This window comes from Ambystoma mexicanum, chromosome 5p (genome assembly GCF_040938575.1).
Source record: "Ambystoma mexicanum isolate Mex_15411 chromosome 5p, UKY_AmexF1_1, whole genome shotgun sequence".
NCBI lineage: Eukaryota > Metazoa > Chordata > Amphibia > Caudata > Ambystomatidae > Ambystoma > Ambystoma mexicanum.
This window is the reverse complement of record NC_090930.1, coordinates 830,479,610-830,505,228: the sequence shown is the minus strand read 5'-3', so window position 1 is coordinate 830,505,228 and position 25,619 is coordinate 830,479,610. Positions and strand designations below refer to the sequence as shown.

The 25,619-nt window shown below is 44.7% G+C and overlaps 1 protein-coding gene across 4 annotated transcripts in view; it reads left to right on the top strand.

Annotated features, from left to right (window-relative positions):
- HERPUD2 (HERPUD family member 2) overlaps positions 1–23,925 on the top strand; it is a 1,113,814-nt gene extending 1,089,889 nt beyond the window's left edge. For 3 of the 4 annotated variants that reach the window (XM_069613247.1, XM_069613249.1, XM_069613250.1), the window contains exon 9: positions 22,574–23,925. In XM_069613247.1, coding sequence (XP_069469348.1) covers positions 22,574–22,735 — 162 coding nt within the window. In that variant the 3' untranslated portion in view covers positions 22,736–23,925. The remainder of the gene's footprint in view (positions 1–22,573) is intronic. The other variant, XM_069613248.1, reaches the window with a different exon arrangement.
- The last annotated feature ends 1,694 nt before the right edge of the window (positions 23,926–25,619 follow it).

The window sequence follows — 25,619 nt, the reverse complement described above, 5'->3', positions numbered from 1 at the left end:
CCCGACCTAGCCCCCTTGTGAGCTCACAGGCATAGGCCTGCTTGTACTGCCTATAGGGCAATAGGGCCAGGGTTGAACCACAAACGCAAAATGCTTGTGTGTCATTTTTGGTTATGAAAGTTTGCAACTTTTTTGGGCCATGTGGGCCAGTTTGATGTGTTACTTCAATATGCGGCTAGTACTAGTGAACAATTCGGAATATAATATATATTGAACAATTCGGAATATAACAGAAAAACCAGCAGACCCTGGCCATTACTTTCCAATACACCAACAAGAGAAACATGTCAGAATTAACTCCCTCCCACCACCCTCCCGCACATAAGCTTACCAGGCCCCATCGGGCGGCAGACACAAGAAGCAAAGGGAAAAAGATTAAAACCAAAATACTAGGCTAAACAGTTCTTGTTAGCTGACATCATGGGGTCAAGGCTTATATCCATGATAAGGGCCAACAAATTAAAATCCGGTGAATAATCGTGCAAGGGAAAATGCAAAGACTCCCTCAGCTCCTCTAGGCTAGAGTCTCAAAGCTTCACATTGTTCATTCAGAAGTACCCCCGTCCAATCCTGCACAAAGTAAGATATAGCATTTTTGGTAATTGCAGTCAATTTTTCATATGTAGAAATTGCCCACAGCTTGCTGAGCCATTCCGCCTTAGAGGGAGTGGACGCACCCCTCCTATTTTGGGCAAGGGCAAGTCTCCCCGCTCTCAGCATTGCCTCAACAACCTTAGGGAAAGCAGACTGATCAGTTTCGGGCGTTGGCGTACCTAGGAGGATCTCCAGGGGATTGAGGGACGGACCCATACCAACATTATCCTTGATCCAGCTGAGTAGTTCGGTCCAGTACACTCGAATGATAGGGCATTCCCACCACATGTGATATCAAGTGCCCCGCTGCGAGCACAATCTGGGGCATGAAGGGGAGACACACTGAAACATTTTGGACAGGGCAGCGGGAGGGCGATGCAAGGAATGGAGCATTTTAAAACTGTACACCTTCGCTATGGAGCACAAAGACCCCGAAAAGATCGACTTATATATAATTGTTTTTAATGCACAATTTGCATCACCTTTTCATCAAAATTCTCACCTTTTGGGTAATATTCAAACAGTGTCCGAAAAGGAATGAATAGTGACTTCGAACTCTGTGCCACATTTTCATTGGTGCCCGAGACAAACGTATGGCCCAGTACGACCCTGTTCATACGTGCCAACTGCCATTGATACTAGGGAGGAGGATGGATCGGGACCAGCTGAGCACAAAAGTCCCGGAACACTGCTCAACGGACAAAAACATATGTTAATTGCAGAGACGGGGTCTTGAAGAGGGGAGTCGGGAGACGCTGGGTCTGGCCTGGCCATGTGGACAACAGATGTCACAGAATATGGGACCCACTCTTTGAGGATAGTCACAGCCACATCAGCATGGTGCAGAGGCATGGGGACATAAATAGTCAACAAGATGGGAAGTTGGAAATCACATTGTTTCACAAGATGTATAAGACTAGAGCTAACATAAGGAATATCCTTTAAAAGATAAGAGAAATACTACAAATCAGCATGTATCATGGGACATTACTTTGAGGGTAGGACAGGAAAGTGGGCCGAAGAGTCAAGAAGCAAACTACCATTTAAAAACATGATCACATCCTGGTGGGAGCAGTCTATTCTGACACAGAGCATTTCCACAAAAATGGAACACACCTCTCGGTAAATGGGATGGAATTATTCCATACAGGGATTTTAAACACACTAGCAATAAGGGTGTGCAAGTAGAGCTTTATGAGAGCAAGGGTCTTTTGGGTGAACTCAAGTGGTCCTGGACCCACTCAGGTGTGGCGGCATGGGCCTGGAAGGAAGCTGCCAGCAAGCGCAAGAGTGCTCACCAGACAAGATACAGGTCCCCAACACATGGACCCGAGAGCCCACTGTTAGGGAAAATTCTCATAAATGGCTGATTTCCCTTACCTAATGAGTCCCTTAGCAGCTTTGCTGGATTTCTAGGATTTATTTTTTTCACCTGATAAGAGTGTGAGCCTTTTTCCCATTCTTGCATGTGTTTTGCCATGTGTGTCTATACCATTTGTGTGTTCTTGGGCTCTGGAGCCTCACCTACTCCATGAGCACCACTTTTGTGTGTGTTACACAGCACCTTCAGTGCAGTGACACAGGGTTGTCTTTTAGACTTCCCACCGACTCCATTTTCTGGGGCTGACTACTGTCCCCCAGAAAAGGGTAAAGTTGCCATTAACTTTACTTTAGTCACTTTAAACCACAGACCCAGTACACCGCATCTTATATGGAGTATTGGAAAGGGTTAACTCTTATCACTTTTTGTCTGTCTCTTGGAGCCTTGTTTCGCTCCCTTTACATTAAGACTTGGCTGGTGGCAGTGGTAACTACCCTAACTTTTCTACCGCGATTATCTTATATAAACGTGGTAATGTTTTAGGCTATTATATTAGCTTGACCAAATACATTTTATTTTGGTTCTGGCTGGGTTTATTCGCCATTTCTTTTTGTTAAAGTCTTTCTCGTGTTATTCTCTGCACGCCAAACCGGGGATGATTCCTTTGTTTGCTGTCTTTTTGCGGGCTTCTGCACAGAAGCCCTCCTTAAGGCGCCTGAAAGTCTAGGTAGCCAGGATGTGAGGGAGGGGTCTTCGGATCCCTGCCATGGGTTCCCTTGGTAACCCAAATCGCACTCCTCTTTGATTGGCTAAGGGGGCTGTCCTTGCCAGGACAGCCACCCTGCTGTGTGATTGACAGCCAGACTGTATGAATGGGGGAAAACTGCATAAAAAGCAAGTCTCTGGAACTGGAAAGGCAGAGTCGCCACTGGAATGAAAAAACCAACAAGGAACTGGAAGAAGAGGACCCCTACACTGACTGAACCGCCCGGTGAAGCCCTGCTGCAGGTCCGAATCTTCAGAATCCGACAACAGAGAAGATTCTCCAGGAAACTTCTTCCCTTGAGCTGGTGGGACCAACCAGTTCGCCCAAACTACAAACTAGGACCCCTCCTCTGGTCGAATTCGCTGTACAGAGCTACAGTGGGCCAGATAGCCAGGAAGGTCGGACCCTGCTTGGGTTTTAAGGAGCGTACCTCTTATTCGTTGTTTTGCTCTGCTGCTAGTTTCTTCCCTGGGTGGCGCAGGACCGTCCAGATTTCCTACTTCATGTCAGTCCGACAGTCGCTTCATGAACCACCAGGAACGTCCGCCTCAGCTACAGCTCCATCTCCGTTTCAAGGTACAGTGCAAATCCGGTTGCTCGTTTCGTGCAACAGCAGTAAGTGTTTTAAATATTTTGCCAATCCGAGGGCTTGTCCTTCTCTTCTATTTGAACTAACTTTTCTACCAACCAATCTCGCCCGGAATCTGTGCCACAAACTTTACAGCGAACTACCCTGAACTGTGTGATCTTGAGCAAAAGACTTTTGACCCATTGACTTTGGCCCTAAGCCTTTTCTAGCTGATCCCCTCACTGAAGTTCCTCTTGTTCAATTGCCCTGAGTACTTACCTGTTGGTTTGCCTAAATGTCTACTAACTTTGTCTTTCCCTCCCTTTTAAATTGCTGGAGTGCCATTTTGCTCCCACTTCATTTTGTGGGCTTAACTTGTCCGGAATTTAAGGGAAGGGGTGTGGTGTATTTGTTTGTGATTCTTTAACTTGCTTATAATAATGAAATGTTATACAACTTTTGAGTAAATAAATATATATTCTTTTACCTCGAAACCTTGAGTCAGTGTTGCCTGAATCATAGTAATTGCTGTCCTTTGTGTAACTATTTGATACTGCTCACTTACTCTTGAGATAAGTCTGGCTGCTCTGCTACCACTTTAACTGGGTAGTACATGCTTGTACCAAAGGTGAATTTGTACTGTCACTTGTAGTCTTAATTGTGTGTGGTGTTCCCAAAGGGTACTACATATAATTCTGCCTAACACCCACAATGGGGGCAGTCAGTGAGCTAAGGAGGTCCAGTTGCTGTTTCACGGTCCAAGTGCCCAGAAAGTACAGAACTATGATAACGCTGCACATCTGTTGATTTGTGACATAAACACAGTAATCTTGTTTGGTTTATTTTCGTTATGTTTAACCTCATTAGTGCCAAGGAAGGAGGTATCTTGTCCTTGGAATTCCCTCCCTGTTGCCAAGGACGAGATACCTCGTCCTTTTCAGCACTCTGTTTTGTGCGATCCCTGCTTTGTAGGGATCGCACAAAAATGTAATCCAACTCCTGGGCTATGTGAGGGGGAGGTCCCCCTTCACTGGCCGGGGGTTGGATTACCTTCAATTTCACGTTGGCGTGCTTGACGAATGCCGACATGAAATTGAAAGTAAATTCACTGCGGCAGCCATTTTCGGCAGAGCGCTCAATCCGTGACCAGCAATCCCACTGGACCACCAGGGATAAGTTTGTGACGTGGGGGGTAGAAAGGGCTGCTTACAGCATGGGGGCACACATCTGATAAACCCTGGGAGTAGATGGCTGATCTGCCCCCAGGAAAGGGGGCAAAATAAAACAAAATAAAAAGAAATGCAAAAACAACTGGGGTGGGGGTGAGGGGGCTATTTGTTTTGCCCCCTGAAAGGGTGGTGGTGAGGTGGCCCCCCATCCAATTGGGGTATGGGGGAGGGCCACCAGGAATAAGTGTGCAGGCCCCCCAAAGGATGGGCCCTGCAGGTTAGGGCCCCCCTGGGGGCAGATGGCTGATCATCTGCCCCCAGGGAAGGGGCAAAATGGAGAAAAAAAATACCAAAAGGGAATTTTGGGTGGGAGTGGGAGGGCCACTAGCCACCAGGGATTTATTTCACTGAAAGGGGGGTGGCACTCTCCCCTTCACCCCAGGGGGAAATCGGGGCACCCCTTGTAGCCCTCCCTGTGGGCAGATAGTCTCCTAGGAAGGGACATCTGACCCCAGGGAGGGCTGCATGAGATTCCCTCCTCTTATCTGCCCCCAAGGAGGGCTGAGTGAGATGCCCCCCCTGCATTTGGTGTGGGGGTAGAGGGTCACCCCCCATTACATTAGAAAATTACCTGACAGTTTAGGGTGCCCCTCAGCCAGCCCTAAAGTGTAGTGTACCATTTTCCATTTTTTTCTTTGTTTACCCCAAATGGAGGGGGGTGTACCTCACGCAGCCGTTTGTAGGAGGCCTGCATGAGGTGCCCCCGCCACCCATTTGGGGTGAGGGGAGAAAGGGCCATCAAAAATTGTGGGACAGCCCCCCCAGTGGGTGGAGCAGTAAGGGTTGGGCACCCTGGGGCCAAATTGGCACACCAATGTGCCCCTCTGCGCCAAGGCAAGTCTCGTAAAAAAAGAAGAAAAAAATTGAAAATAGTGGAACGCATTTTAGGGGGGCTGTGGGGCACCCCAAAAGGATGGGGAATTTTCTAATGGGACAGGGTGGTGACCCCGTCTCCCCCACCCACAATGGAGTGGGGGCCATGTCATGCAGACCTCCCTGGGACCATATCTGCTCCTAGGAAGGGACGCCTGAGCCCAGGGAGGAATGCAGGACAGCCCCCCTCTTATCTGCCCCGGGGAGGGCTACATGAAATGTGCCGCCCCTCCAATTGGGGTGGGGCTTGGAGAGGTGCACCCGCCTTCACATTAGACAATTCCCCAGCGGTGTAGGGGGCCCCTCAGCCCCCGCTAAAGGGCAGCCTGCCATTTTGAATTATTTTCTTTGTTTACTAAACTTGCCTTGGCACAGAGGGGCACGTTGGTGTGCCAATCTGGCCCTGGGGTGCCCAAACCTTACTGCCCCACCCACTGGGGGGCCTGTCCCACCATTTTTGTGGGCCCTGCATGCCCGCCCCAAATGGAGGTGGGTGTACCTCATGCAGCCGTTTGTACCTCGCATGTGTGGATGCACCTACCGGGGGTGCTAAAGGAAAAGGGTAACCCGCTGGTAAACCCAAGCCTTTCGCCACAGCACATTTTGTTCATGTGGGCAACCTAAAGATTTGGGCCTAGGGTGTCGAAGCCAGCAAGGAAAACAGGGAACCCCATGCATTTCCCAAAAGAGGACACCCGTGGGAATGCACAGAGGTCTGACTTGCACGAAGCGGCCCAGAATTTATTACCCAGAACCCCAGACAAAGTAAAAATTGTGTTTTTTCCCCACCAAATATCACATTTTGTCAGGGATTGTGGCTATTAAAAACTGGGGCAGTTTGTGCAAGGCAGACCTCTGTGGATTCCCACGGGTGTCCTCTTTTCGGAAATGCATGGGGTTCCCTGTTTTCCTTGGTGGCTTGGACACCCGAGGCCCATATCTGTATGGTGTGCCCGTCTGGAAAAAGTGTGAAATTCAGCTGTCAGAACAGACTTGGGGTTACCTGTGTTGTAGGCTTTCCCCTTGGCGTCCAGGCAGGTGCACCCACACATGTGAGGTACCGTTTACATCGGGACACGTGTGAGAATGTTGGAAGGTATGACATTTGTTGTGTTTGTGTGGTTTTCATAAAGTTTTGACCCATTTGCTGGTGCCCTTTGTCACACAACCCTTTCATTTCCCAAATGTGCCCTACATTTAGTCACTGCTTTAGGCACCATACACTTTTGTAACCTGCACAAGTCGCCTACCCTTGAAAAGGTCTGCCTGTGCTCTTTCAGAAAATGTATGCTTGCCGTTCCTCACCACATTGGTTTTCCTGATTTACCCATGCTAAGTACGTCTGTTTAGGCGGTAAGCATAAAATTCCTGTGTGCCATGGCTCAGTGTTTGGCTTGTGGTATTGCTTGTTTTGTGAAACGCTACAACAAATGTGTGCTTTCCTAACTGCAAGAGTCAGGGGAATGTAGCAGAGCATTGTTTTTCTCAAAATTCATAGAAGCCATTGCCATACCAAGCCAACCATGTCCACGACTTACCTTTTTTTTCAGTCATTTTCCCGCTTTTCACACAATCTATGGCATTTTCCCCCACCTAGTTGTTGCCCGACCTACGCAAATCACCACTTCCTAAACTTGGAATTTTGTCTACTTTTCAGATGCCTTTCTGTCCTCCAATTCGGCTTTCCTACCCTTTTCTTCCATTCCGTCCATGCATGTCCAATTGGCAAAAATGGCCAAAATCGCTTACCTCTCACAAAACGGTTGCTAACCACATCAAAATAATGTTTTTTCGTTTCCACTCAACCTGTTCTTGAAAACCAGGAAATTCAGGAATTCAGCACAGCAAACCATTTGTTCCTAGCTCTTACAAGGAAAAAACCACAGGCTTCTTTGTACATCATTTTAATCGCATTATTTGAAAAAACACAACATTTTCGCCCTTTTTGGTTATTTTCCCTACAGCAACCTAGGACCTCCTACATGTGAGAAAAAAAGGAGCCAAATTTAGCCGAGATATCTTATGTAACAAAAAGGTTACAAAGCATTGAATGGCCACATACCGAAATCACCAAAAAAGGCCTTGGCACTGGGGGAAATATCCATGGCAGTTAAAGGGTTAATAAAAGCCACAGACCTTTATTGCCAACACAAAAACAAAGACTTTGCATAATTTTGTATGATGCGTAATCTATATTTTCAATGCTACACAGAGACTAGTGATTCCACAGCTTGTGGCACCTTGAGCGTCCACACCCACCCAGCTGCCTTGTGAGCGCATGGTCTTAGTTGCAAACTGCCATCGATACTGGGGAGGGAGGGAGGAAGGGAGGGAGGGAAGGGATGGATGGACTTGAAGAGGGGAGTCTGGAGACACTGGGTCTGGGGGGAGGCCATGTGAAGAATGGTCACTGTGCGGAAGATCCCTTTGAAGTGTACATGGTGTTTGGCAACGTGAGTGTTCCCACCCACCCAGCCCACTTGGGAGCACACGGTCATAGGTGTGAAATGTCATTGATAATGGCGGGGGGATGGATGGGCATGAGGCGAGCGCAAAAGGCCCCGAACACTGCTGAATGGACACAAACGTATGTTTATTGCTGGGGCAGGGTCTTGAAGAGGGCAGTCTGGAAACACTGGGTCTGGGGAGGCCATGTAAACACTGGTCACTGTGCAGAAGATCACTTTGAAGTGTACATGGTGTTTGGCAACGTGAGTGTTCACACCCACCCAGCCCAGTCATAGGTGTGAACTGCCATTGATACTGGAGGGGGGATGGATGGGCAGAAAGCGAGCGCAAAAGGCCCTGAACACTTCTGAAGGGACACAAACATATGTTGATTGCTGGGGCGGGGTTTTCAAGAGGGGAGTTTGGAGGGTCCCTTTGAGTTTTACATGGTGTTTGGCACCTTGAGCATTCCCACCCACCCACTACTGGAGGGGGTATTAGTGGGGACAAGGCAAGCGCAAAAGGGCACCAACCATTGTTTCATGAGCCTCATAGACAATTGAGCGTGTTCTTAACACACTGAAAAATTCAAACAACTATTTGTATATGCTCATTTGTATTGTATTTAGTTTGCTGATGTTGATGGCACAAACAAACTGCAAATTGTATACTTGTAGTTGCAGCCTAATGTGTGAAAATCCCCTGTACTGTCCGCTGTCACTGGAGAATTTGGCGCGAATGGCTCAAATAACACAGGCGGGTATTACTCTTTGAACGCGGAATCCAAGCCTCACATAAAGCCACCATGTAAACGAACGGTATGCCACCAGCCTGTCCCACCTGTGAAAGAGAAACATACATATTTTAACTGAATGAACCAGGTAAGTGTACCACCTTAGTCGAAAATGCATCCTAAATTCTATAGCATAATTGCCCTTAAAGTAACTTTCTGGAAAAATGTACTTGGGCTTTGAAGTATCGGCAGATTACAAAAGTGAACATCCATTCAAGCCAGAACTGTTCGGGCCATAGAAAAATATTGTTTTTGCAATAAGCGAGATACATTTATTCAATTTACATACTAAATTAATTTGTCAGTGATCGATCGAAGTTGCGACAATGTAGGACAAAATATGAAAGGTTGGTTGTCTCAGTGGTCAAAATTACATCACATCTAGAGTATACTTACTCGTTACGTGGATTGCGAGGGCGAACCGTTGCGCAAAATTTGTAATCCATGTAAATCATAATCCTCAATGCGGACCTTGTGAGGCAGGCTGCACTGAAGTCATGCAGCTGGGTAACGCATAGCAGTGGTGCGTCTTCTTCGGCTATGTAGGCAGAGCATCCACAGTTTTCTTGGCACCAGCAGTTCTCCACCTCAGTTGGCATGACCTTGCAACGATTGCAGGTACACCATGTGGAAACGTCTTCCATGCGACTAGGCTCAGGCTCATGTTCTGGTGATTCAACTTCCTAACTATCGTCCAATTCCCCATCGTTTCCGCTTCTTTCTCTTTCCATTAGTTCCTCTTCGGAATACTCAGGCTCGTAGTGGTAGGGCTGTATTGTTGCCATTATACGACAAATATTTAAATAAATGAAAGTACCTCAGTTCTAATAGTGTAAGTACCTGCTGCAGGGCTTTGTACTAGGAAGATAGCTGAACAGAGCAGAAACGAGTCACGGGCGATCGAAACTAAATGCAGTGAAACGATTGAAAAAGCAATGTTGTCTGCTCAGAAAGGGTCTGTTTATACTTGTTGAGGAAAGAAGCATCCTGGGCATTTCCATGGATACACTTCAATAGCTTGTGCACAGAGAACGTTGACACGAGACGTGCATTGGCATTGTGAAAAGGAACGTAAGCGGCTAGTGATGTCAGTTTGAGGGGCAGGCGATCTGTATTTTTGCCGAAGGGGGAATTGAACTTAGGGCGATGCATCAATGAATAAGATTAGCACAAGCTGGCCGCGCACAACCCGTTGTTTTTGCATGTGTAAAAGTGAGGAAAACATAGATAAGTTGCATAGGAAAAACTTTAAGATCGATTACAGTATGCTTAAAAATACATGCCCGAACGATCGGGATAATAAAAATTTTGAGCAAACTATTCCTTTAATATATGCACTTTAAGTGAACATAGCTTAAAGTGAAATATACACATTTTGTTCAATTGACCTTTCCCTTTAGGAGAAAGTGCACAAGACAAATTAGTATTTGCCTTTCTTAAAAAGTAATCAACACTGGAAAAATAACCTGAGAGAGGAGAATGTCAGACGACTCTGCTGGCAAAGTATACAAAGCGCCCACCTTTTAAACCCAACAATTTATACTGAAATATTTTAAGGAAATCAAAGTCCAAACAGAGAAGTGTTCTTTGATGACAATTGCCCTTTCATCTTTACCTCTCTTAACCCCACGTTTGGCTTTCAACAATACTCTGTTTTATGAAAAGAACTTGAACAGTACACAATCCATATTAAAGTACTCTCACAAATATATAAACCTGTATAGAAATATTCTAGGCAAAACATTAACAATTCTGGCATCATCCCCCCCCCCACCTTGAATGGAAGACTACAAGTACCAGAATGCAATTCAGCAGAAGGCAAAGTAATGACCCGTGGATTTTGAAAATGTACTTTCAAGACTTAAACACTCATAACAAAGGGTAATGTGAGAAAAGGTTACCTGTGTTTCAATGTTTTTCAATGTTTTTCAAAGGCATGCTTCAATAATGTGAGGGAAATGTTACGCTCATACAGTACAGACGTCACAGAAGCATACACGTGCACACACCTATTACATTACAAATCTTGCACACACACCCGCTCTGTCACAAACATTATAACAAATATTTTATACAGTACTCAAAACTGTGATACACAATACATCAAAACATGCCCCACACACATTATTTTCACTTGAACTTACCTTGGCTTGTTATGCTGCAGTGAGGACCATCTCATCTCAAGGTTCCGGCTGCTTCCTTGGTGTTGGTGTGTTCGGAGGCCCCAACTAGTCAGGCTCAACCCAGATGGGTGAGAGGGCTTGACACGCCCTTAATTTATTGACCGATTCACTTGATTATCTCAATGAGCTGGAATCGGAAACACTTTGAGAAATGATATCCAGACTAGCGGTACCAACCGGCGTTGCACTGGTCTGTAGCTGAAATGCACGTGGGAGCCTGCTAAAGCCTTGTGTATGTTTTATTGTGTCCTAACTCCCAAAGTTTGAAAAATCACAAAATCGGCAATCTCCCAAAATCCCCAATACTGATAGCACCACGGGTCTGTAGCTCACATGCACCTGGGGTCTGCTATAGCCTTGTGTATGTTTCATTGTGTCATAACGTCCTATTTTTTAACAATTGAACAAAATCGGCACTCTCCCAAAATCGCCTATACTGATAGCACATGGCTGGTCACGCTCCACCCCTCTGCAGGGCGAATGGGTGGGGATGGTCGATTTTCACTATCTCCAGTACAACCCAGACTGTTATGCCGACCTTGTGTCATGACATCTTATTTTTGGAAAAGGTGCAAAATCTGCAATCTCCTGAAATCGCCTATACTGATAGCACAGTGCTGGACCCCACCCTTTTTCCGGGACAAATGGTTGGGGTTGGTCATATTTCACTATCACCAGTGCACCCCAGACTGGTATGCCAACTTCAGGCCAACATATCAACCCACCAACTGTTGTGGGGCTGGAGGCAACAATTACAAAATCTGCAATATCTCGAAACTGCCTATACTGATAGCACAGGACCAGACCTTGCCTTGTGCAGGGAGAATGGGTGGGGTTGGTTACATTTCACTATTGCACCCCAGACTGGTATGCCGACCTTGGGCCAAGATTTCAGCCCACCAACTGTTATGGGGCTGGAGCCAACCCCGAACATACAGAGACACTTTCACAAATATATGTATAGATTGATGGCAATTTTCTATTGCCTTAGTGGGATAAACAGTGCCTTTTGTGATGGGTTTAAAAGAGGTGTCCGGCTCGCCTGGAAGGCTGCTGCTGGCGGGCTGACCCGAGAGGGGGTCTGTGCTGAGGTTGATTGTCAGATGGGTTCCCCAGTGGCCCTCTGCTGTTGTTCTCTGGCCAGCGCAGTGCCACGTGCGCTCGGGTTGCTGAGCTACCACATTCATGGCATCACTTGCACTGACCGGGCCCTTCTCCAGGCCCATTTTTTTTTTTTTTTTTATTTTATTGTAAAACTTCAGTTCAATACAAGTATAAAACTTTTGTTAGATTGGGGTAGTACCAAACTTCACTTTTATGTTCCAGTCAAAATTAAATGAATGTCCATCTCCGGGCTGCTTGCCGGGATGTCATTTCAAATTTTCGTGGAAAATATGATATAGTTCTTGTGTCATTGGTTTAAGTTGGATCTATATCCAATATCGCATCGAGGAAGTTGATTAAACTGCATGTTAACATGATATTTCTCCCAGCTGAAACGGTTTCCCACCATACTTCAGTTTCATACGTTATAGGTTTAAATGTAATGAGATGTAACTCTCGCTGAGTGGTGAGGTGAGAGCATACTGTTATAAAATGTTTTAGCGACTCGACTTCACCTGTGTTACAAAACCTACATTTGTCAGAGTTAGTATCTTTAGATCGGCACATCCATAGCATTTCTCTGGTGTTCAATGCATTCATTCTGAATATCAGAAATTGATTCCTATGATGGCGTGAAGGACAGGTTGTTAAATACTTTGGTTGTGAATGGAGTTTCAGCATGCTCGGAGAAACCGGCAGGGTGGATTTAAGCGATATTCGCTGGTCATAGGTAGAGATCCAATCCCAGGTCTCTAATTTTTTTTTTGCATGCTGAGGTCAATCAAGCAACTCATCAACGGTTATGTTGGCAGCTTCCATGATTGTTATTTTTTACTTTCACATGCGCAGCAATCTCGATTGCGTTCGTTTCCATCGATGAAGATTTGATATGCTGGAATTTGAGATCCAAGTAGCATTTTCCTCAAAGAAGAAAGGGATTTCCATATTATCGTCATATAGAGCGAATTTATGGTCAGTTCGTATCTTAATGCCACCATTGAGATATATTTGGGGAGCCCCAGGGCACGTCTCCAGGACTTGCCTTCGAGTTTCTGCCAGAGGCGGTGGTCAAGATTCCAGCCTGTTTCTCCACCAAAGGTTATAGTGGGGATGAACTTCTGCAGGTAGAATGTTAATATTGGAGCAAATGAGAATTTCCCGTAATTTCTGTTGATTTTTGCTCCTTGTAGACCTAGTTTATTTGTTCTTTCAAGTAGGTCATTTGTCCATGCAGATTCACAAATTGAGTCATTGACCATTATGCCCAAGTATCGTATGGATTTTACGATGCTTACTGGCACTTTTTCGATTGCCCATCTGAAGTTTTTATCTTTCCGTGATGAGCTTTTTCCAATTCACATGATCTTCGTTTTCTCTGTATTTAGATTCAAATTGTTGGCTTTCAAGTACTCATTTAAACTGAGCAGTAGATGTTGCAGACCTATCTGGGTTAGGTCAATCAACACAATATCGTCTGCATAAACAAGGCATTTGATCAGTGCCGTTTATCTTTGGAGAGATACAGTGAGCAGACTCCAGCCACTTTGGTAAGTCCGATATGAATATTTTGAAAAGCTCAGCTGCTAGTGGGCACCCCTGTTTTACTCCTTTGTACGTAGGAATCGGTTGGGTGAGGACACCTTGCGAGTTCACTCTTACTTGTACTGTGGTGTTGGTATGCAAGGCTATGAGCGGTTCGAGAATCTGAGTCGGACAATTCCACTCTCGAAGTTTGGACCAGAGCTTTTCACGATTTATTGCGTCAAACGCTTGTCTTAGGTCGATGAAGGCAAAAAATACTTTGTTCTTTGATTTTAGGGCATCTAATTTGAGTATAGTTAGTAGTGTGAGATTTACATCAACACCTACTTGTTCCGTAAAGCCTGATTGTTGGCCATCTGTTCGCTTTGCCCTAGCTGCCCAGGCCGTCAACTGCAATTGAAGGAATGATTCAAATATTTTTCCCATGGTATCCAGAAGGGCAATAGGATGATAATTGGCCGGGTCGTCTCTTCTGCCCTTCTTGTAAACAGGGACCACTATTGCCCTTGCCCACGAGTCAGGTGTTTTCATTGATTTTGAGATTTGACAGAAGAGACTCTCCAAGAATTTGGCCCAGTGATGTTTTTTTTTTTTAACATAATGTTGGAGATTTGATCTGGGCCAGCTGCTCGCGAGTTCTTAAGCCTTTGAATTGCTAGTTCAAGATCTTCGCAGGAAGGTTTTATTTCCCAGGCTTTCGCTGTGTTTGAAGGATTGTTTTGTACTTCTTGTTGTGGCAGTTCGTATGTCGTTGTAAAGTACTCAACCCACTTTGAACATGATATTTCGTTTGACATATTTGGGATTGTTTTTGTGTTACCCTTGTTTAGAACTGACCATATTTCTTGCGTGTTTTTGGGGATAACTAGCTTTAGCATGATTTCAGCTCTATTTTGTTCAATTATCACGGAGTGCGATTTAAGCCAGTTTCTGTATGCCTGGCGCCGGTCTTTAACTTTTCTTTGTTTGTCCTCTTGATGACTTGAGGACTTTTTTTATCAAGCGCAGATCTTTCCTCAGAGCCTTTTTTGCCTGGGCAATTTCGTTGCTGAAGAGGTGTTTTGGGGTGTAGCCATATGTTATTGAGTTAACAGATTTCAGCATGAAGTCAGCCAACATCGGAGCATATTCGACATTGTTTGAGTCAGATAGGTACAGAGATAGTTTTTGAATTAAAGGGCCGTTGGTTATTAGCCGATTTCCTGCCGCATTTGTTGACAGTTGACCTTCGTATTTGTCAGGATGTCGGTGGGCTTCACAGTCCCAAGAGAGGCACAACATATCATGGTTGCTGGAGTCCTTCGAGACTACCTGTAAAGACTCCACTCTTTCAAATACATTTAGGGATACCCAGATGTAATCTAAGGTGTTTTTGCGATGGAGTCGTTTCCAGGTTGGCTTACAGGGCTGGTCACCTTTGGTGTTGCCGTTGACCATCTGACAATTTCGTGATGCGAGGGCTTGTGACCAAAGTTGTCCTCGTTCTGCTACTTCAGTGTCTGGTAACTGAACATTTTCGAGTGTTCGATGGTTGAATCGAAACCAGCTACAGTTTAGATCGCCACATAGAACTACTGATAGATCATTATAATTGAGGAAAGCATCATCAATTAGAGTTGTTACTGTAGTTATTAAGTGCGTGGTTGATATCATTGCCGGATTCCAATATCCATTGATTATAAGTAGATGGCTGTGGTTTTTAGAGTTTGTCGCGGCAATTGAATTACAGTGCCCTGTACAAATGGATTCGGATTTGCCGATGTTAGGGGAGTTAACCAATTATGTATTTTCACTAATGTTAATAGGCCTGAGTATGGGCGCCCTTTAACATTTTTTTTTGCTGGGTTTAAAAGGGTGGTATATCCATCTCTGGTGGGAGCATCCCGTAGCCAGGTTTCTTGGAGGCAAATTGCAAACACTTAATTTAGGGATTCTGTGAAATTATTGAACAAATGAGTGAACCCACGGTTATTCCAGGAGAGCAGCCTTATCTTGGTCCGTGTAGCTCATTGTTATTGACGATGATCGAGGTGCGGTTCCATTTCTTTCGGCTCTGGCTTTGCTTCCCAGGTCTCCTAGTGTTCTCTGGGGGTATGATAATGATTTCCGTAAGGACGTCTGAGGAGCTTCACTTTGGAGTTCCTTTGTGTTTGTCTTGCTTTCCAGGTTTCCACTTTGCCTCATGGATTCAGGTTCCAGGATAATGTCAAAGCCAAATACAAGCAGGTCTTCTATTGCTTGTAATAGAATGTTTTTTACTGCACAAGATGTTATGTGCAGCAACATCTGGTCTGTGGTTTTTTCTGTTGCATACTCAACGATTTTTATGTCCTCGGTCGTTATTGTCCGAAGTTGTGGAACACAGGAAAATAATTTCAGAACATTGGCTCTGTTCAAATTTACTTCGTTTTCATCGGTTTGGATGTTCTGTAGACGAAGTTTCCATAGCCTCATGTTAGCTTTTGAGCTTTTATCGCCATGTACTCTGGAACGGAGATGTACTCCATTTTTTCTCTGGTTCATTGTTTGTTTCGGATTTAGCTTAGAGCTTACAGGTGAGTACTGAACCTTCAAGGCGTTGGAGTTTTCCTTTTTTGATGTTTCCCAAGTTTGTAGTTTGGTCAATTGAGCTTTTGGGTAAAGGTTCTTCTCTACAGGTTTATCAATAAGGATAGTTGCTGGAACCTCAAAAGAGGAGTCGAAGTCGGCATCACTTCTGATTGAATACATGGATAGATTGCATAGGTCGACAGAGCTTTCCTCTGCCGAGCTGGCTGAGCTTTTGGTATCCGAATCCGTTCGCCGGCGCTTCACTGTTTGCTTAGTCGAGGATTTGGTCGATCAGTTTCTCTGAGATGGCGCTTGTACTTGTTGAAGGTCAGATGGTGATTGACCATTTTTTCGGTCAAACAGGCTCATTTTTTTTGGTGTCAAGATTCTTATACATTTTTTTACATTCTGACGGATGCTTTTTTGTATTGTATCTTTTTGTTCACCTGTAATTTGTTTTCTTTTTATCAGGCTTTGAACACGTCCTGTGTGTTTTAATCGTGGCTATGGTTTTAGCTGGGCCACTAAATATTTTAAACGAGTTTAATTGGCATCTAGCTGAATCAGATGTTTCCTCTTGTGCCGCTGAAGGAGCCAACAAAGGGGCAGGCTCGTTCCCTGAAGGATCAGCAATGTTCGTTGGTCCTGATACAGCCTGAAAGAGTTCAGGTTCTGATAGGGAAGAGTGTGGCAGCGATGGAGCAAGGATTTCGACATTTAGAGGTCGCACAGCACTATCCGAGACAGGATTTGTCACGTTTGGAGGTCAAACACCACCATTTGAAACAGCTGCATTGCTTTGTATGGTGGATGTCACTGTGTGGAGCTTTGAGTCATGGTTGACGTTTTTCCTCATCCATTTCACAGCATCTAGCAAGCCTTCAATGAATGTGTCGTTTTGACAGTGATGCCTGGCGGCCAAATCGCTGAGTCGCTCTTGCCATCTAATCAATAGATCAGAGTCCTTCGCCATCTGTGTTTGAAGGAAGTCTGTAAAAAGGTCGATTTTTTTTATTTATTTTTTATTTTATTTTTTTACATTTTGACATTTTTCTTCTTCTATTTTTTGTGCCAGATTTTGAATCACGGCCCCTTGGTCATTTAGTTGACCGTGAAGAGATTCATACAATTTGGTGAAGGTTTGCAAGTGCAACAGCAGATGCCGCAAGGACGTTATTATGGATTTAAGTTAATGCCCTGTATGCAAGAAATGCTTGCATACAGGGCATTGTCAGATGCTGTATCCTGTCCAGTTGATGAGGTGTTTGCGCAGTCCAAATTGAACTGTGAGGCAATGGGAGAAAAGTTTCTTGTTAGGATGAGCGGTTGCATTTCATCATTGGAAGGATTATTTGGAGCTTGAGGGCTACTTGCGTGTGCCGCTTGCTGGTCCTGATCTCTTGGGAGATACTGAGATTTGGACTTGAGCTTGGCTATGCGTTGTAGCCAGCGCGCCCTTGCGGTGGAACTCGTTTCCATATCGGATAGGTTTTGTGCTGTCGATGGCATAGGCAGGTCAGGGGGGTGTTGTGGCGAGGCTCTGGGACGTGCTCCCGTTACCTCAGGTGCCTGACAGGCATAGCTGCTGCGATTTCCTTGATCTAAAGCGTCAGGCGTTTGTCTGGACAAGAAAATTCCCCCCCCCCCTGATCTTTGCAGTCGGCACCACTGATTGCAGTGGAGTCTCATGGGTTTTTGCAGCAGTATGTTCCTTTTGAAATCAAGGCTGATCACAGCATGTTAATGGCTCTGCCGCCATTATTAACGGAAGACACGTTGGAAGGCAGATTGAAGAGTTCGGCAAGGTCCTTGGCAAAGACGAGTCTTGACTCATGCTTTTAGGTAAGTCAGCTTCACATAATTTCGACGAGGCTGTCTGCAGCGTCGCGTCTCTTTTGCCTGCACAATTTGGAATGAGATCTAAAGCCTCAACATTTGGTAGGCTTAGTAATTCGTCGTCGCTCACCACAAAAGGGGGTGCACCCTTATCTTTGGAAGGCAGAGGTTTTGTGGGACTTGCAACTGTTACATCTGGTCCCGTGTCGTTTAGGGGTTCACTGTTCCCTTCGAGGCTGGATTGAGTGGCAACCCTTTCATTAACGACTGAGTCCACGTGAGTCGGCGTCGGTGTAGGTTTCTTGAATAGTCCTCGATGGATTTGATTAACAAGATGATTTACCATCGCGTCTGTAGTTGAACTCGGCTCGTAATCAAAGGAACGGGGAAGCCGTTCCCATTCGCATTCCTGATTCCACGTTTCGTGACATGGGTGGGCTGTATGTGAAGCTGGTGGCCGATCAAGTGTGGCTAGTGCAGCGGGGTAAGGTAAGAGGTGCATATAAAGTTCGATTTGCAGTTTTGCTTACCTTTTGTCCAGCTGAAGCTGAAGCTTTCATCGCCGTCCACGGGTTGAGCATTTTGCGCGTTTGGGGGCCTTCCACGTTCAGAGTCATTTGCGCAAGATAAAACGAACAGTTAGGGCGCACGGAGATGCGGACAGGTGCATGGGAGGCGGACTCCGCGCCGCGCTCCACGTACCAAGTAAGTTTTTAAAGGGAGAGTCAATGGAGATGAAAACAGGACTGAGACTCGTAGTGCAGCTCCTCTCACACGAACCAACAGGAAAGACTGGGGCAGACTGGACTCTGCACCGGACTCCGCGCCCAGGCCCATTTATATCTCTCGAGCACGGAGTGGCAGGTGCACGCCAAGAGCTGCCCTCCTGTAAATACTACCTGGGCACGAGAGAAAGGACGCTAAACAACTTGGGGAGACAGCCACAGGGCTCCTTATTCAACACCTGGCGAGAGCGCTGTGTTGGCATGCTTGGCTTCAGTTTGAGAAGCACTAGCTTGAGCCATGAGCAGCCCGGTGAGGGTCAAAGCCGTATGTGATAATATGTGGGCTCGTAAAAGAGCCTTTGTGTTAGTGAGTCTTGCTGCTGGCGCTCCTCAGGCCCTCTCGCCGCGGATGCGGCGGGCCAGCTGGATATCTTTGGGCATAATGGTCACCCTCTTAGCGTGGATGGTGCAGAGGTTGATGTCCTCCATGTAAGCCTCGCTGGCCTCCCGCAGGGCCATGATGGCTGAGCTCTGAAAGCAAAGGTTGGTCTTGAAGTCTTGCGAGTGCGCGATCTCCCAAGCAATGCGCTGAAAGGGCAGCTTCCGGATAAGCAGCTTTGCGGATCTCCCATAGGGCCATAGGGCCACAGTGCCCAGCCGGTAGTGGTGTGGTTTCTTGACTCCACCCTTGGCAGGGGCGCTCTTACAGGCAGCTTTGGTGTACTTGTGGGTGGTCTGCTTATTACGGCGGGCAATGGCGACTCTGCGAGCCTTGCTTCCACTCTACTGACGACATACAATGGTGCGTGTGACATCAGAGTGCGGGCTGATGAAGACCGAGCTCTGCCCTGCTCCCATTGGCTAGGACAATTATAGAGAACCTTCAAAATCGCACCACGAGATAGTGGCACTGCGCTCTGCCGTCGGGCCCAGGCAGGAAATAGTTTGTTGTTGTGAAAGGGCAGGCCAGGGGTCGCAGCAGCAACCCCTAGCGACCCCCAAATGACGTCCCTGCTAGTCCTAGGATCATCCTTGTTGGCTGGTGATGTAAGAGGCATATGATAAACGGACTACATTTTCTTGGTTGAATTTCTGAGCCTAACCGTGTGGGCTCTTTAAATGTATAATGCATGGGTCTGAAAGATATCAAGAAGCAATGCTTAACAAGACTTCATGAACTGTACCGAAGCCAGTCCTTTCAAATTCTCGAGGATGCCGAACAGGGGACTATTGTGATGGCAGCTTTTGTCTTAGAAGTCCATATTTACAGCCTTCAGTTCTTTCACTGTGGATTGCAACTGTTCAAGTCTCTCCACTTTGTTCTACACTGTCATATGGTTTTCTGCATCTTTTCAACCTTCCTTCTTGCATTCTAAAATCAGTCTGCAGACTTTTAATCTCAGCAGAAGTAGTTGATGTCCGATAATCCCTGAAGCCTACTATTTGATACAAAGTTGCTGTCTGTGATATAGGTGTTTAGGAATAGGGGAGAACGTACCTTTAGCATTACGGTCAACGTCGTGGGTGACAGAGTAAGGCTCTGCATAATTGTCTGGTGGAGTGTGATCTTCCTTTTGGTTTGTGGATGCTACCTTGGTGTTATTGGTGGATAGGCCTAAAACAGAACTTTTAGTTCTGCTATGATTGAATCTCCACTACTTAGACAGCTGCAAGGAATGCCTTCAGTATGTTGGGTTTGCAGATCCCAGTAGTCATATACATAAGGAGTGTCTAGTTATATCGATACACACTTGTGTACTTTATAGTTTCATTAAATATACTTAAATGTAGAATCAATTGCGCCAAAATATGTTGAACAATGTCACTGGATGTGAGTAATAATCAGATGAATACATCTTTTTGAAAGCGGGAAGAAAGAAAGAGGATCAGGAATAGTGCTCTATAACCTGTGTGGGTTTGCTTTCACCATGGTGGGTGATGATTCACCAATTCTCATGAGTGAATGACATTGCTGGTTTATTTATATGTTGTCTCTGTTTCCATGTCTCACACGTATTTCTCTAGTGCCTCTCCCTACATTTGCAGCATTCGGTAGTAGCATTAGATGCATCAGCAGTCTGCACTCGTGAGGCCCAATGCCTGGGTTGGCATCGGAGCCATCAGATTATCTGCCCATTTTGTATACTTGCCCACCATGCCCCCAGTTTCCAGTACTTTTGATGTCCATACTCGCATGTGATGCGAGTACCACAGCACATCATGCCAATATTTAACAAATGATGGTACTTCCTGGGTTTGTAATGGCAATAGCTTGTGGTTGGTTGGGTATCTGACTTTCTGATGTGTGATTGAGTAACATGTAGGAGAGGACAGGGATACTCTGCGGGTAAGGTGAAACCATTCACTCAGAGATGTGACCCCTGGAGTCATTACAGCTTTCCCACTCATAACCAGCAAATAATTCTGCAGCCACCCCTTCAGGGAATTCCTGTCTTTATAGACAAAATACTGATATATTATATAGGAGCTAATTAAGGCCCCCCACAGTAGAGCCTCTTAGGTCGAGTAATATCATGGGGCAGAAATATAAAGCACACACCAGTGAAATGACAAGTTTGCAAGTGACACTGTGCATGCATTCAATATACAATTCTTTAATCGCAGTCCTCAAGCCTTCTTGTTGAGTTGGAGAATTCCACATGGTGCATCTCAAAGATAGGGAAGTTCCGGGAAGGACTGCAAGAAGGCGTTCCATTTGGGTGCTTCTGAACACTGGAAAATTAGGGTGTTGCATGTGCTAGAAATTGTAGAGATTTTAGTAGGAGAAAGTCGCCAGCAGCACAGGAAGCCTGAGCGTAGAGCTGCCATTACGGTCTTGTCTGATTCTAAGATGGCGGCTTACATATTTGAACTTGCAGAGTCACAGTAAATCACACCATTCGAGAACACAGGCACTTGGGAGATGGGCAACACATGAGTCATGAGAGTAGAAACACATGGATGGTGGTGGAGTCATGAATTGTTAGCCAATCCAGTGACACATAGTTAAGAGGGAAAGGGCCCAGCCTTTCTCTGACATTACTGTGGTACTTGAATCCAATAAAATGGTATAAAAGGAGGCAAATGCAGGCTCTTAGTGACAGAGTTAGGCCAGTGTTCCAGAGAGTCTGTGTGTTAACAGAGAGAGGGGCACGAGGAAAAAAAAGATTAGGTGGCTAACCCAGCTAGCCCAGTCCATGAGAGAGATTAGACATCAAGGAAAGCTTGGTTCAAGTAGCCTTCTAGACGCATAAGCCCAAACCCTGCTAAAGGCTAGAAGCCATTAATGGGGTCTTGACTAGCCCTTACCCTGATGGGGGCAGTGTGGCCACCACAGCTTGACAAAGTGTGCTGTCGCCTGCTGGGTTTAAACCTGGTAGGACCTGTAGAACTGCACATCAAGCCCGGTATGGCGAGCGTTGGCTTCTGGCTGACAACCTCATACTGGAAGTACCCAAGTATGGGCTGTGGTGGAAAGAAATTCCTACTGGTAATAGTTTTATGTATACTTTAAGGCCGGGCATGTGCTATATGTTAATCAGCAAAGCCTAGGAGGGTGATCAAGGATCAGAGAGCCACATCTGTGACAGGAGCAATAGTCACTGTCAAGAAAGTACAGTATACTGTCGCACTTTAAATACTTGGAGACTGTGAGTGAAATGAAAAGAAGCCCTCAGGTCGTGGCACCATGGGCATTTGTGAATCATTGGATATGGGCTGGGGAATTAAGTGCTCTTGGTCTAGAGCGCTGCACTTGATGTTGATGTTGTTAATCCTCCATCTTGCCACTGTTAGACATAGACCCTCACTCTTGTGTTTAAGGTGCCATATACCTTATAGGAAGTAATCCAACCCTTTCTTCTCAGAGAAACGCATATTGAGCTGGTTGCCAATGTCTCTTATCTGTTGTGCCCACAAAGTGACAGGTGGCAATGCCTTTATAATGCTTATCAATCAGCCAAAACTATTGTTTTATGCACTTGTTTAATGTTCTTGTTTACCAGTGACATAATTCTCAGACCCCCTATTTTTATGTTACAGGAACGCCTAATGGACGATGGACTTGATGATGAGGGTGGAGAAGATGCAGCAGAGGAAACTCGGCCTGAGCAACAGCCTGGACTTCTAACTTCAGCGTGGACGTTTATCACTGCCTTCTTCATTTCTTTGATCCCAGAGGGGCCTCCCCCAGCTCAGAATTAGGCATTTAAGTAATGGCAGCACCTGCAAGGGAATGTTGACTCCACAAAACAACGTTTTAAATAACAGTGCAATTTGAAAAGATTTATCACTCCGCTTTTTTTCTATCATGTTATTCAAAAGTGATTATTTTTCCTTTCAGCGTTCTCCTGCAGTTGCAGAAGCACATACTGTTTTTTGGCGAATTCCTTTTTGAATAGGAGGAATCCGAAGTCTTCCACGTTTACAAGTTACATTCAAGTATGCTTAAATATGTGGTTGTTCCCCACAATTTATATATAATACTCTTATTTCAAAGATAAATTCAGCCAACATCTTCTGCCCCATTAATCTGCATTTAAATCATATGTCTAAAAAGTGAATACCCATTTACACTTGCAGCTTTGTGGCAAGAATGAAGAAATGGTGTTTCATTTCCTCAAAAGTCTTCTTCCATGACTCGGACCCTATTCTGAGTTGGGCCTTTTAGATGTTTGAATGCAGCTTTTGATCGGCTTGCATATACTGATATAAAAAGTAGTGTGTTGACTTCTAATATCCTATCAGTATATTATATTGGTCTTCCTCTATTGCTTGCCCTCTAAGGAAGGGGTTTACTTAACTGTGGTGTGTGGAAAGGTTCGTCAGAAAAAGTTAATGAAGCAAATATAACTTTTTGCACAAGATGCATTCTATATAGGTTTACTGATATTTTTTCACGCATCACACCTTTGGTCCAGGTTAACTGTGTTGGATGCAGTGTTATCTGTTAATTATTGTATCTCAAAAAAGTATGTTTAAATACTTTTAAAGTATTATAACTTCAGTTATAAGCCTGCGATCTCTTGGCAGTCATCAATCCTCACCTGAATTTAGTATTAACCGCATTGTAGGTAGAATTCTGTACACCCTGTAAATAATGGTGGGCGCAAACATAGTCGGCATAAAAAAAAAACAGTGCACTTCAATAGTTGGGAAGATATTTTTTAGGCGTGAGCATTGGTCTGTGATTTTCTCGAGTTACAGTGTGCTCATTTGATTTTTGCGCAGCAAAGGAGATATGAAGAGCTACATTTCTTTTTAAATGTCTCTTCAACGTTTGTTGTAATATAATGTTTCTGGTGCTTTTTTATTTTATCTACAGTTGTAAACTGAGAAAAATTGGCGATTGTAACTAGACTATTTTTAAAATAAAATATTCAGTTACTTTACAAGATGTCTTTTTTCTTTTGTTATATAAGATTGTACTGTACATGTAAGTTGATGCTCCCGTAGTCCAAACATGATTCAACAGAATATGAAAATGCACAGTTATAATTGGGTTCCATATAAATGTTTCGTTGGTCTTTCTAAAACTTAGAACATTGGACGTTTTATGACAGGCAAGAAAGTATTAAGAAACACACCTTTCAAACAAGCAACTATTCCCCAGCATCAGAACCTTCAATAGATTCAAATCGTAGCCAAGCTGTTAAAACCACATAATAGCATTTGCATTCTCGCCTTTCATTTCTGTCCTTTTCTATCCCAGACAATTAGTGGCTAAGCTCTACAGCATATTTTTATGTACATCAACTGAGGAATTGCTCAGCAATCTTTACTTGAATATAGTTACTTATGGTTGATTTCATGTTTTTACTGAGGTTTTCCATCATAAAGGTTTCTGTACGTCTTCTAGAGTAGTGCTTTTTGTTAATTGGTATTTTTCTTAGCGAGTGCTGCTAGCTTCCTTGTTTGGTCATGTACACACTCCTTGCCAGCTTTTGAAGGCTTCAGTCAAAATGTGTACCATAACTACTATTAAGTTAACTATTACTTCTTCAATGTGGTCCAAAAATGTTTTTCAGGGACTGCATGTGCTGTTTTCTCCTGACCATGATGTCCACTTTTTTATTAATTTGTGGCTGATTTGTCAAACTAGATACTCAAATCAAAAACTACAGGACTTTTGTAAAACCTCAATCGGGGGACTAGACTCTCTTTTGGTGCTAAATGAGCTCAGAGAGCATCATCAGCCTCTTCTTTAATAAGTAGGTAAAAAAAGGAGAAAGAAACGTGTCAAAGGCAGTTTAAGACCCTTGGCTTACACTACTTTGTCAACAGTTGCATCATTTAGACATCTGGGACCTTTGATGTCAACCAGCTTCTCATTGTCTCGATCTTCAATTTTGAGGCTCTGTCATCAGATCTGACCCCTGGGAAACAAAAGTATTCGGATCTCGCTGAATGTTTTAAAGTGGGCAGCCTAACCCTAGTCCTGGATGCAATTCTGGACAAAGATGATGATGATGTTATCTGGAGGAAAGCTTTTTCGCAGGTATTCTAACCATTAACTAAGACCTGCTGTTTTACTTGAAGAGAATGATGTGGATCTACAGGAAGAGTTTTCTCCTAAATCATGCATCTGTTATTTGGTAAAGAACTGTAATGTCCGCAATGCCATCTTCATCTAAGCCTGATTCACCCTTCTCAATTTCAAATCACATTGTCTTCCATAAGTAAAAACATGTTTTTGTGCATTTTTCTGAGAATTTGTGAGTCACTAACATGGCCCCAGGAAGTAGCAGATCACCTATTAGTGTGGTGCAGGCTTGAGCAAACCGCAGAAGTTAGAGATATTTCAACATCTATTTGTTAAGAGTTTGAGTGAGGTGGCAGTGGTAGCACTTGCTGAGTTTGGCACCATTACCCTGAGGATGGAAATGACAGTTGTTTGGGATCCTACCATGCCAAGCTGTTATTGTTAAAGATGAACTACTGTGACAGTGATGGCTGAAGGCAGAGTCTTACCTTCTTAACTGAAATGCATTGGGGAGAGAGCAAGATGAACATGGCAAAGCAGAGAATATGTTCATGGAGAAATCATGCTTGTCTCTCTTGCAACAGGGAATGTCCATTCTGATCATGA